General features: G+C 41.2%; 1 protein-coding gene across 1 annotated transcript in view; it reads left to right on the top strand.

The window, feature by feature from the left end:
• The window catches only part of lrba (LPS responsive beige-like anchor protein), a gene marked incomplete at its 5' end in the record, with an annotated part of 190,396 nt that overhangs the window by 81,178 nt on the left and 95,354 nt on the right, over window positions 1-13,864 (top strand). The window contains 1 exon segment of the mRNA XM_035660012.1: window positions 6,186-6,352. Within this exon segment, the coding sequence (XP_035515905.1) occupies window positions 6,186-6,352 (167 nt within the window).

Raw genomic sequence — 13,864 nt, 5'->3', positions numbered from 1 at the left:
TGCCACAATAAAAATAACAGGCCAATGAAACATCCCCCCTGAGGGCGGGGGTGGAGGGTTTTGAAATAATTTCCAGCTATGTCCCAGTTTTTTAAAAGCGTTGTTCCTCTGTATTGTGTTGCAGTGACACTATAGGTTGGGTTATTGTTTTGTGAGAAATAAACCTCAAAATAGGCGTCCAAAATGACTCATTTGGGCTGTCATTGTGTTACACTGGAAGTAAGGAGGTTTGTTAAGTCATACAGCATCAATTGCCAGAACATAATCTGCATCCTCCCTCACTACACTATTCTGCATTTAAGAGCTCATGTAGTTAAATGGCAGCAGCGAATGTCAACCAAGGCACCAGAAAAGAGAATAATTCAATACATAAAAACAAATTTATGTTTGTTCCTTGTCAGAGTTCATATCCTTGTGAAGGCTGAGGATTTAGATACCCGTTTGCCTCAGAGACATAACATATGCTTTCTCTCTCTTGCTGTCTCTCTCCCTTTCTCACTCACACTCTTACTGGCTCTCTGTGGGACAGAATTGAGTTATCTCTAGCCCTGAGAGTAAGTTATTACAGTGGACTTAGGGTGAAACAGATGAAGATAACTAGGGGGAAATCCAATTACCTTTTAGGGTTCTCTATCTAAAAGGATCCTTAATGTGAAGGAGATCTACAGATCGGATGCTGCTGCCCAGCACAGCAAATGATAGACTGTGATATCTTCCAGAGGAGCAGGAAGGAGAGGGGAGCCCAAGAGATAGAAAGGAGGAGAGAGAAATCGAACTCCCTCTTTTTATGGGGTTGTTCATTAGGAATGAAATGTGGTGTGCTCAGGGGCACAAGGGCAGATAAGAAGGTCCAGATAGGGAAGAGTGAGCAAGACCCAAGTCATTTCTATTCTTTCTTACTCTTCCCTTCTGCTCAATCTTTTTTCTTTTTTTATATACCCCCTTGATTCATCCTCGGCTGTTATATGGAGTAATTGAATTGACTGTCTGAGAGATCCTGTGAAAGCCAGACGATAGCAGCTAATTAGTGCTTGGCGTCATTGTCTTCCCTCTGCTGAGCTTGTAAAACGATCTGGTCCTTCTCCTCACGTTAATGACATTAACATTGAGCTGATGCTCATTATGTTCTATTATCATAGCACTGGTCTCTGGAAGCTTGTGCATCCCAGTGCCGAGTATCAGAGAGAGAGCCTGGGAAAGGATGTACTGTAATGGCTCAAGTTAGGTCTAGAACTCACCTAATCTAAGCTATTGCATACATCCCAATTTGAATAACCAGGAGGCAGATCAGGTCACTGATTCCACAAAAAGCTGTTTAAGAGAATTACTTTTATTGTTAAAACAGAGGCAGTCCGCTGAACAAAGGTTACTCAAACACACACAGAAAGAGCCAGAGAACCACAACTCCCAAAGGCTATTTACACCACATCATTCACAGCACTCAGACTGATAGCTGCCACCAACTGTAGCTTGCTGTCATGTAGTTGTCGCAACTGTAATGTAGTATGTCAGCAGGGCTGGATGCCTGGACACCTCATTATGGGCAAAACTGCTGTCAGGAGAATGAGAGAACAAAAAAAACATCTATATTTGTGATGGCATTGTTGCACAACCATCATGATGTCGCTACTTTTTCAAAAAGGCAACGAGTGAGAAATTTCATATGCTGGTAAAAAAAAAAAAAAAACTGAACAGCAGTAGATCTCATAATAAATAATGCTGCTTTTGTCAAAGTGTATAGCATCTTTTCTTGGTAGAAGGCTTATGTTTATTTACTGTACAACATGGACTGTTTCACCAAAGACACCATGAGATAGAATCGGAGAAGTGGTGCAGAAGATGGTCGGGGAACAGTAGTTTCAGTCCCACTGACTTGTCCGCTTAATGAAGTCCCCAGGTACCTCCTCCGCAGCTGCCATCATTATGTGTGACCAGCTAACCCCGAAATATGACTTTACTCCACAGTTTCCTTTGACACAGTCAGCGAGAGAATGTTCTCTTGGTTATTTTTTTTCTTTTTTCCTTTGAGCAGCTGAAGTTGAGCTCATAATTCAGAATAAAACCCTCCATATTACAGTTTTCTAGCTTATGCAGAGCAGACTTCTGTGTTGTTTTGTGATGTGGCTTTTTACACATTTTACTCATTAGTTGCAAATTAAGTTTGTTTGCTGATTAGCAGTGCCACTACCCTTTATTCATGATTTCAGGCAACGGCCAATCCAGAGGATGTGTATTTTTCATCTGGTCACGTTGTTCCTTCATTTGACTATTTTTCACCTCCAGACGACAGTTTAACACGTATGATTTTTCATGTGGCATGACCTTGAAGCTGAGCTGGAGTCATCGTAAAAAGATGGCAGCAACGCAGACTGATGTGGCGCGAGGTGGACGCGGTTTTGCAGCAAAAAGAGGTTTCTGGGTAGGAGAGATGAAGAGGCTGCCAGCTGAGCATGGTGTCCAGTCCATTAAAGATCAGCCACAGACAGTGTGAGGGGAGAAGTGGGGGGAGGAAGAGAGGAGAGATACTTTCTTAAGTGTTGCGCCTGCGTTAACCTTGATGGCCGCCAGCAATGGGCCAGTGCCAGCAGCAGGGATCTGTTTCAACTGGATTAGATTATTTTTTTTCCCCTTCTGTGCTCCACAAGAAAAAAAAAAAATCAATACTTGGGAGCACGCCATGACAGGGGCATCATTTCAGAATTGAAGTGGCTGTCAAGCATTGTCATTTGGTGACTTTTGTTCGCCATTGTACTTTTAAGCCCTCATTTTTCTCCTCCTCCTCTTCCCTTCACTCGTTTCTTCCCTAGCCCATTGTCTGAATTCCCCTGGTGACATTTTATGTTGCAATTTGAAAACTCGAGGGCAAGAGATCAAGTGCAAAAGAATCTCTTTGAAACCAATTGGTGGACTGGTTCAGCATCTACTTTTGTTTAGCGACCCCCATCCTCTTTTCTCATTTCATCCTCTTGTCTCCCAAGACCCCCATTGTGTTCCAGGAGGAATTTATTTGTAGTGTATTTGCATTCGCTGATACCAGACAAGGACAAGCCTGATGTCTCGCCTTCTTCTGGACAGTCTCTCTGCCCGTTTGTAAATGAAACCCTCTGGGAGTGCTTGTCGACGGATGTGAGAAATTGGAGATTCTCGCAGAGCGATAGCCCAGCCATGGAGAGTGTGTAGCCCTGATGTGCCACCAATGTCAAGACATTGCAAATCAAGCCCTTTAATAACATCTCTGCTGGTTTTGTTTCTTCCCCCTGTTCTCCGACAGAACCTTGAGACCCTGGTTTTGTCAGTCGGCGTGTTGAAGCCTCGCTGTGGCACGGCAACACCACTAGACCTTTCTCTGTCACTCTAATTGATAAACATAGGGCTGATATCTTGTAATGAGCCTCCATTCGCCAGCCTATTATACTGGTTAACCCTCTCAACCTAGCGAGGGAGAGGAGGAGGGGAGCTAAGGCATCATCTGACAACAACTACAGCATTTAAATAAGGCTGACACTGTTACAACACCACCACCACTGTGAAGCTCCTTGTTTCCCTTGCTTATTATTTGTAGAATCAGCATGGCAAAAACACGAGCGAGTGGCAGTGATAACCACAACAGCGATTTTCGGCAACAAATAGCCGATTTGTGTGTTATCCTCTGGTTCGAAAAGAGGTTCAGCGATGGTATTAAAATGCATGCGTTTCAAAGCCTTGTCTCTGTATGTGCAAGTTGCCATTTTGGTCCCATTATGTGATTTTAGAGATGATTACTGTTCTTTCTACTCTCCAGTCACTTCCTTAGCAGCCCATTTCCTCCCCAAACTCCAACACACATCCATAGTTATTTATTTGAACTGTTGATGAATTGTGGGAGACACGACTCAGTGTAATTGACTCGATTAATGCCAGCCATTATCATTTTCGTCTTCACCAAGCTGTCTCCCCCAGCAGAGCAGGCGCTCACACCGGCCGACCCTGTCAGCCGGGCCATGTAATGGAAGGTGCTGCCGATGATTACAGTGTCGCAAGTCATAACGGTCTCATTGCCAGCAAGTTGTGCCCTGGTGGCTGTCTGGGTAGGAAGCTAACAGAGGATAGTCTGACAGGCCTTTTCTTCAGCTGCACTCTTTTAACTCGGTGAATGGAAGTGCTTTTCTCTGGGCATGTCTTTTTATGGTTGTTTTCTTGTCAAAATATGCACACGGACTGCTTCAGTCACTCCAAAAGAGGCATGTTTCTAATTGCAAATGGGAACAGATACTTTTAATTTACTTCTTATGTTTCCTCAACATTCCTTGAAAGGAAAGAAAGAACAGTCTGTTTGAAAATACCCAAATGCCCCTTTTTAGTTTCTTCTCTTTATCCTGTCTGTCGACCTGGATGGAAGTGAATACAGGATGGTGCCAACTGGAAGATTTAGTTATTCGCTTTAACCTTCATAATAACATAACATAATAAGTCCTTCATAATACCCCAGCATATTTTCTGACTTCACATCAACGGAATGACCCCCGGAATTAAAAGTGACTTGTCTTTTCCACTTACAAGCAAACCCAACGTTGGCTTTTAATGGCACTACTTATGTGTTCAGCTTTTTTGGTTGTTATTTTAGGGGTGAGTCTGTGAATTTGGCCTTTTCTCCTGTAGCCGACTTTGGCTTTGGATATGAGAAAAGCCCATTACAGCATGGAGGGTTTGGGTGTTTGGGCAGGCTCAACACACAGGTGATGAAGTGTTTGTTTATGGTTATGAGTTTGAACCCAGCACTGTTGATTAGTACTGCAGACTTTACATGTCTCAGACAGGGGCAGATGGAAATGGACTCTTTATAGGCATGCTACTTACAACCATTTATTTTGGGAAAATAATTTAGAAAATAATTTCTATAATAATGTATCCGTTTATTGCAAATGTCTCTCTGTTGTCCCAGATTAGCATATTGTTTTCAGTTTAAAGTGTGGCATTACAGTGGCTTTTGCAATAATGACCCTGTAACTAGAATTGTACCAATCCCTTCCTTTGGTCTAGCATTTCGCTTGCCTTCAGTGCCACTGATCAAGATTAATGGACATGCAACACACACGAGCAAAGCAAAGCAAAGCGTTCTCTGGTTGAGAATTTCAAACACTTACTCAGAAATTCCTTTTCAGGACTCCCTTTATTTTGCTTCCAGGTCAGCACGCTGGAAGGTCAAGGCCCACTTTAATGCCACACAAAGAGACATAGATTGATAATTAAGGCCCAGTGGCCTGCAGAAAAGCCCCTCTAATGTGATTTATACCTATAGATTTTCTGTCAGATATGAAATGTTGTCGTTCAAATTGAAGAGGAGGACCCATTATAAAGCGCTTTACTGGTAACTTTGGAAAAGCAGGTTGCATTTGTTCAGCCGTGCATCTGGGCTAATACTCACTGTATGACTGTTGTACCGATGGGTTAGTTTAAGGTTAATTTGATAAGCAGAGTAATATACAACCAAAGCGGCATTAATAATTGAATGAGCTTTTGTTCCTCATACCACAGCCATTTGTAGCTGCTGTTCTTATGGCATGCAGAAGAAAACACAGATGCATCATCGGGAGCCTGATGATCTGTATGGCTAGCCTTTGCACATGTTTTTCCCCTCCTTTTCCTCGTGCTCACCTTCAGTAAGAATATAACTTTGAAACAATACTTTCAAAGTAATTCATGAGTTTGCAACTGAATTGATTCTGAAACCAAGATTAGAAAACACAAAAGACTGTTTTAAATTATAGCCGTTATTTTCAGAAGGTGTTTTACTTTTACCATCACTGCAGAGTTCAAAGGCCCATTCTGATAACAAATTCCGACAGAGAAAAATGTCCTCCCTGTGCATTGTGGGTATCGTGTGATTTGGTGTGCCGGAGGGCATTAGTAAATATGTGTCCACTGTTATTAATCACCATGACATGAGGACAGAAATGACCCTATGCTTTTCATTTGGTTCTAGTCAGAGTAGAGTTTCTATATGTGAAAACACTGTTGTCCTAGAGAGTCTGTATTATTCCCTCCTATAAACCTTTCTTTTTGTATATGTTATTTACAAGATGCTAACACATTTTATAATTTATATACTCTCTTGGCACATTTGTGCATGTGTTTTCAATGTACATACTTGTGACGCCTTCACTTGCAGAATGTGTAATGTGTTTTTTTTCCTCTTTCTTTGCCAGTCTAACTGTGCTCAGTACGCAGCGGAGAAGCGAGATGAGGAGAAAATGTGTGACCACCTGATCCGGGCAGCCAAGTACCGCGACCATGTGACAGCCACACAGCTCATCCAGAAAATAGTCAACATCCTCACTGACAAACATGGAGCCTGGGGAAGCTCTTCCATAAGGTAAAACAAAACATGTGTCTAAAAACAAGACTAAAACAGATCTTGCAAACTGTGCTCATTGTGGAAGTTGCCATTTTACATTGAAGTAAGGTGGTCTATAGACTTTATCTTTTATGTTTTAGAATTCATTGCAATGGGGGGGAGGAAATATGTGGTTCTGTTGATGTTCTTTGCTCCGAAACACGGCTTCACACTTAAATACACATGCTGCATTTCACATTATGCACATGTTTAATCCATTCTTTGTACATGGCAGATTTTGCAGGTTTTTTTTTTGTAAATGTAAAAATGAGAAATAATCACTTCATGATCAAAAATAATGTTCCCCACATGCCAGGATATCTTAGAGACAGTAAGTGACAATGATACTTAATTGAACCATTGTATAGGAAAGCCTTTTAATCAAGAGGATGCACCTGTTTTGTTTTTTTATGAACCGTGTTCAAGCATGTCATTTTCTCAGCCTCAAATTATTCAAACCACTGTAATGGTTTTAATCTCATCATAATCTTTCCTCATCCCCCAATACTCATGACTTTGATTAAATTAGATTTGCAAAGGTGAAAATGTCAGCTGTGGGTTGAATGATGCATTGACTCGGGAGAGAGATGAAAGCGATTTAAACAGCTCCGCTCCCATTAAGAACAGAGGGAACCCTATCCTCTGTGTTTGTTTCACCAAATAGGCAGCAGAATCCAATGCAGCTATTCCCTAATGATGGCTGTTGGTGCAGGTAGTGTGTAATGGTGAGCTGGAGAGAGAGAGCCGCTGGCTCACGCTTGTTAGGCTGAACCAACTCTCCAGAGACTCGTCTGGCGAGGGTTAGTTTGCTATTGGATCAGGAGTCTATCTCTGGCTGCCTTTTGTTTTCCTTTTCTGTTTTTTCCTCTTATATCAGGATGGGGTGTATTATTTGTCATATTTTTCTTTCCTTGATCCCATCTCCCTGCCTTGCTCTCTATTAATCTCCATGTGTGCTCACACAAGGGTATGCTGCTTACTATGGAGATTGTGCTCTACGAGCCCTGGCCAGAAAAGTCCCCCATTACTGGGCCTTTATGCCGTTGTGCTATTGATGGTTTTCCTAATGGCTGCCGATGGGCGCAGGGAGCCATTGGCACTGGGCCTTGGAGTGCAGCGCTCTTTTAATAAATCACAATCAGTCCTGTGCCATTACATCAATATTTTTGGTCAATTACTGTGAAGGTCAGGTGGTGCAGCTTCGCACCAGAGCCCATGGTATGCGGGCATAGGAGAAACATCTGGTGCTGCAAACCCCAGAAAAAGAACAAGTTAAAAGAAAAGATGGACACAAAAAAAAAGTCACAAGCACACCTGCATACCTGCAGGCATCCTAAAATAAAAGATGTTCTTTCCCTAATTATTTACAGGCAGCTACGTGTGCTGCCTGTAAATACAGACGGGAGGGGAAGGACGGATACACACAATGAAACCAGCAACCTTTTTCCAGCTGTGAAAATGAAATCCAGGAACACAAAGACAATACGCAGCTATGATTACGACCTTTTGTTGCTTGGGTGTAAAATCCAAGCCTGCCTGCTCACATGCCATAAAAACGTATTCCCCAAAGTTTCCATTCAATAAAGAGTCTGAAAATGAAAATATTATTTTCTCACAAGCTGATGGGAATTGTTGTTTCCTCACGGCAGGCATCTAATATCTTCTGACATAGTGTGACCCGCCTGAATGCAATTTGTGTCTTAATATCCAGCTTACAGCAGCCCTGGCCTCTGGAGAAAAGAGGTGTTAGGTGATTTTCCCTTTTCCATTCCCCTGCTTCGTCTTCCCTCTGCGGTTCTCTCTCTTTCTCTTCCCTTCTCCTTCCTCAACATACAATTTTGTTTCTCCCTTTCTCTCACTCCTTGTCCTTTTTACTCTTTCTTGTTTCACTATCGACTTCAGTTGTATCACCGGGCGTCCAGGGAGGATTCCCTCTGCCAGACAGAGGCACTATCTATCGTTTTGTGCCCTTGTCTGTCATCTAGTGTCAAGACAAAGACAGATCTACAGCCAGACAGATAGGTCGACTACCTGTTCATCCATACAATTCAGTCCCAGTGCCTTGAGACTCAGGTGTACAACATGTCAGCCTGCTGTCTTTTTAAGAGAGGAAAAAAAACAAATGAACAGCTAGCAAGATACACAAATGAACTGGCAGATGTAATTTCTTTCTCTCCACCTCTCTGCAGTTTTTCCCCCCTTTCTTTGAGCTTGGGTCCACTGAGCTTCCAGACCTCTACGGTGTTTATTTGGGTCAGGAATCATCTTTCATGTATATGACACCTAGACAAAGTCGACGGACAGAGAGGGGAGATGAGGGCAGATGATGGAGAACGCCAACTCACAGTCTCGGGGGACACGCACACTACTCTCCTCTTTTTCCCCTTTCATACTTTCTCTTTATTGCATTCTAATAGGCTGACTAATGTACCATGGAAATTCACTCTGGATGCAGGAAGTGGGGGAACTAAAAGGAAGGTGGCAGCGGCTGAGAAAAGGTTGAAGCGTGATGTAGAAGGAGTGTGCACACCAAAGCTGTTGTTGACAATCTACTGATGTAGCCAGTCTGTTTGAGGAAAATGGAAACATTATTCAAGATGCAGAGGTTTAGGTGTACTTCCTGGCTTTTGCTGTTCTCCTACTTTGTCTTACTCTTTCCTTTTTAAAGCACCAATATCCTTTTTATTCCTGGTTTATTCCAACAATCCTCACCTACAGCTAGTCCCCCCCGAAACACCACACCTCGAGCACCAACTCGTCTCCCTCTGCTCCTCCTCCCTCATATAAGCAGCTCATTTTCTGCAGCACCACTGCTCTAATGGACGCCCTTAGGCTAGAGGCTTCCCAGCCAAGGGACATCCATCTTTTGGCATGTCACACTCCCGCCCGGCAAAAAATCTTTGTGATGTGCACTCCAATTTTTCTTCAGTAAATCAAATCATCCTTCCTTCAGAAAGACGAATGCTTTAGGGTTGGAGTGTTATAGAGAAAATCAATGCCGGCAAAATTGAAACAGTATGCCCCCATATTGATCGGCCTTGTGAGATCGAAAACGAACAGCTTTGTAACTGTTCCGCTGGACAGTTAGCTGACCTGTAATGGACAAACTATTGATATTAGCATTACTATTTTATCTTGTGCTATGTCATTTCGCCAGCACACTATTGAGGGAAAGAAGCCAGAGCAGAACATTCACAGTTAGAATTGTTTTTTTCCTTCGTATCCACTAATGATACAGATGGTGGTGTGAAATGGTCTACACAATCTACTGAGGATGTTGTCATACCACCATTTTTCAAACGTTTTTTTGGTTCTCTTTTACTGAAAGCAATATTATTTCCTTTACATAATATCCCCATCAGATATACAGCATTGTATGTGAAACATAAACAGAGTAAGTGCAGAGCAACTACTATTGTATATACTTTTTCTGTTGCTCATTAGGGCTGCAACTAATGATTGTTTACATTATAAGTTAATATTGTGATTATTTTTTACAATTAATTGATTTACAACTTCAACATTGAATACAACATCTTTAATTTACACGTTTGTCCTACCCACAGTCAAATGCTCTGGACATTTAGGAACTATGCTTGAATAACACAAACAAATCAGTCTGTTTTCAAAGTTGTTGTTGTTAATTAATGTTCAATCAATTATTCTCCAGTACCTCCCTTTTTCTTCGTGCGCAACCACCTTTGCTTCGCATTGTTTTCATTATCGCTTCATCTTTTGAACATTTCCAGATTATGGATTTTTCCTTTAGTCTAAAAAATTTGACAAAAATTATGAAAATGCCCAATGTCATTTCACCATTTCACAGATTTCAACATGACAACTTGCAAACTACTTGTTAAATTAAACAATCCAAAGCCTGAAAATATTAAATGTACACTGATACAAAACATAGAAAAGCAGCAAATCCTCACATTTAAAAACCTAGAACTACAGTGAGTGATTGGTGGCATTTTTGCTAAGTAATGACTGAAACAATGGATTGAAAATTGTTCATTCATTTTCTGTTGATGGACTAATTATTTCATCGTCTAATTGTTTTAGCTCTACAGTGTAGTATATGTGATGCATAAACAGACTACTATAATGCTCTTCCTCATGCACCACCACTAAGCAGTGATTCCCATTAGGGCTGCAGCTAACAGTTCTTTTCTCTATCAGTTCATCTTTGCGTTGTTTTGTTTCGATTAATTAATTTTTTTTAATTTTTAGTTTAGTCTGTAGAATGTCAGAAAACAGTGAAAGATGTCTGTCACAGTTATTTACAGCCCAACTCAACATAATCAAGTAGCTTTTTGTGTCTGACAGTACAATGCAATTTAATCACATTTTTTGTGTGTATGTGTGTGTTGATGTGGTTTGTGGCATCAAACATATGCAAACAACCCCACAACTGTAATCAGATACAGATATTCCTAAATTCTGATTGGTGCACTGAAAAGAGTGACGTCACTTTTTCCAACTTAGCTGCACTTATTTCACTACTGACTGAGAATACTACAGACTCAAACACAAATACAGCAATCTCGCAATCGAAATAACCAAAACTTTGTCACAATTCTTTTTTTTTTTTTTTAATCAGTTGATCACATTTAGAAGTGGATCGAGTCAGTAGGTTTTCAGGACTTTAAGTTAATGTTTTTATCAATTAATCAACCATATAATCGTAGCACTACTGCTCATTGTCCTGTAGTCCTAACAGGCCGTGTTAGTTTTGGCCCACTAGATGAGCCTCTTCTTCTGGATTGCAACTGTATCAACCTCTCAAGTAATCAATGAATTATCCCCCGAACATGCCGTGGAGTTGAACTTACTACAGTGTGGACATTCATGTATTTTTTTAAAATAATTGGTTGCATGAGAAACAGCGGCAGCCAGATTCATCTCTACTTGTATGCTTTCATTCCAGACTTAAATCACAATTATGATACATAATACTGAATGTATGCATGTGTTAAAGCTGAGGTCTGCACAATGTCTGCGCTGCCTCGCGTGTATGTTTTATGGACACACTGTACATTACGGCTGCGCTGGTATTGTGCATGCAGAGCTGAAAAAGGAAATGGGACTCCAGCACGTCAGTGGAGATTATAACCATAGGAAACAAGAACATAACTGTTTAGAGTACACTGACTCTCGGAAATGCACGACTCGAGAGGGGCAGGAAGACTGAGAGAGAGAGCGAGAGGGAGATGGATGGAACAGAGGGCAAGAGAGAGATATTTGTTACTGAAGCATCAAAAGTTGAGATGGAGACAAAGACAAGACAGGGAAATTCTTTTCTACATCCTTTCCTCTTGCTGCAGTATATACTAAACCATAGCGATGAGTGATTGCACAAACCTGTATGTAAAAGGTTGAGAGCGTGTCTTGTTTGCTGGATGGAAAACTCTGCAGCTGCTGACTTATCTGACCATCAGATTGCCTTTGTTGTATTTGGGAATGGAATAAACACTGTAGCTGGATCCCCAGTCTTTCTTGATTCAGGTATACACCAGATTGGAGTAATTTTTGCAAGCTTTCTATTGATTATTATTTATATTCTAATCTTGGTTGCTAATCCTTTTGTTTCACCAAAATGATGTCAGGATGGCTGTTAAAAATGACCAGTTAAGTCGTGTACAAAGTAATGGACTTTTTTTCAATGTAAAGAAGGGCTCTACTATTTATGTTATTTAACTGATAATGACTTTGGCTTTGCTTATAAATACTTACAGTCTAAACACAAACATGCCCCAATGTACTGTGCAGGGGCAGCTGTAGCAGTCCACAGCTCCTGTCTCACCCGAAGCAGAGACAGTTGTTTCCTTTAGTCCAGATCCCGACTACTTCAAAACCAATTAGCTCGGGCTCGAGTTGTGGTCATCCATCTGCCTTGATACAGTCATAAACATATAGCATAAACATACTGCATGAAGCAATGCGAGCCTGCCTTCAGTTATGTTCATCTTTTGTAAACGAGAGTCTCCGACGGCAAAGACCTTAAACGGGTTTAACGTGAAACCCTCCACCTCATTAATCATGCGCAGTGACATGTGTCTGGGACAGAAAAGTTGTGACTGGGACAAAAAGGACGTTCTTTAAATCTCTGGGGAGATTGTTCAAGTCAAGACTTGCATTCCATCAGTTACATAAAATAACGTGCCACGAAGGCCCTACCGTGCAGTCTGGCTCATGGATATGAATTAGAATATAGCCTTAATGATAACATTTACCTCGACTGTATATACAGTACAGTGGCTGGGGCTGTAAGGAATAGTAACAAAGTGTCATGGCGGAACATATTAACAGCTGATGATGTCCATATGTTAGCATGGTTAAGTGTTGCACTGTAGACCGAGACTGAAAAAATTACGCTCAGTGGATCATTTAAAATGACAACAAAAAGGCAAGTGGTTAAGTTAAAACTGGTGATTTTAATCATTATTGTAGGAATGATTTATAATTTATACATTTAGTTTTGATACCACTTGTCTTGTTGCAAATAATTTCATTTAAATTGATTTTAAACTGGATGGTAATGGTCACATTTTATTGTTTAATAGTGGCTCTTGTTACGGTACAAAACAGTGATCCTGGAATAATTGTTGTGATGGCATTATTTGTGTGTTTTATTATGATTTTTAAGATACATTTTTATTTTTTTCAAATTGGCTCTAAAAACTTTCCATAGAAGCTCCAGATGAACCCTCTGGGGCACAAGCATCCCCGCTTGTAAAATATATTACATATGCACAGTCGTGAAACTCGAGGTGAAAATCGACAAGAGCTCCTCAATTTAACCAATTTACCCTAACCCATTTACATCCTCTAGATCCTCTTCTACCCTTTTTTTTTTTTTTTACCATCAGTTTTGTCCGTCCTCTTCCTGGCAGCTCGGAAATGTAATGGAATCCTTGTTATGAAGTATGAAAGAAGCCCGCCATCCCAGTAAGACCAATTACACCCTCCTACTTCCCTGCCTCCCTGCCTCCCTGCCTCGCTGCCTCTCTGCCTCGCTGCTCACAGCCCAGTGTGACTCTGTAGCAACTCTCAGATTTATGAGTTTCATATACCCTTAAGAAAGTATACGGCCTTGGTGGAGCAAGGTCATGATAAAAGGGTGCTGATCAATATCTGAATGAAAAACCATTTGGGAAGTTTTTAGGGCTTTTTTCTCCTTTCTGCCTGGATGCAATATCAGCACAGTATCGATTGTCCAGGGCCAGTAGTTAGTCAAAGGCTATCTCCTTTGACTAACCCCTTTGCAGCGTGTCAGCCACCCCCAACCCCCCTTCCTCGTGATAGATTGGTATGCTTCCAGCCACTGTAATTACACCATGGGACCAGCAGGTCATTTATTTTGCTACTTTCACCATTTGCCAAAAAAATCGCCTTTATCTTTAGAATCCAGCATTTCTTGTGCGACCAAAGCAGGAAAAAAACACATAATAAACCAATGTCCTCACTATAGGGAGTGAAAGACTGAGGAGC

Source organism: Morone saxatilis, unplaced genomic scaffold (assembly GCF_004916995.1).
Source record: "Morone saxatilis isolate NCDOM2014 unplaced genomic scaffold, NCSU_SB_2.0 Contig17, whole genome shotgun sequence".
NCBI lineage: Eukaryota > Metazoa > Chordata > Actinopteri > Moronidae > Morone > Morone saxatilis.
The sequence above is the reverse complement of the archived record's forward strand: the minus strand, read 5'-3'. Positions and strand labels throughout refer to the sequence as shown.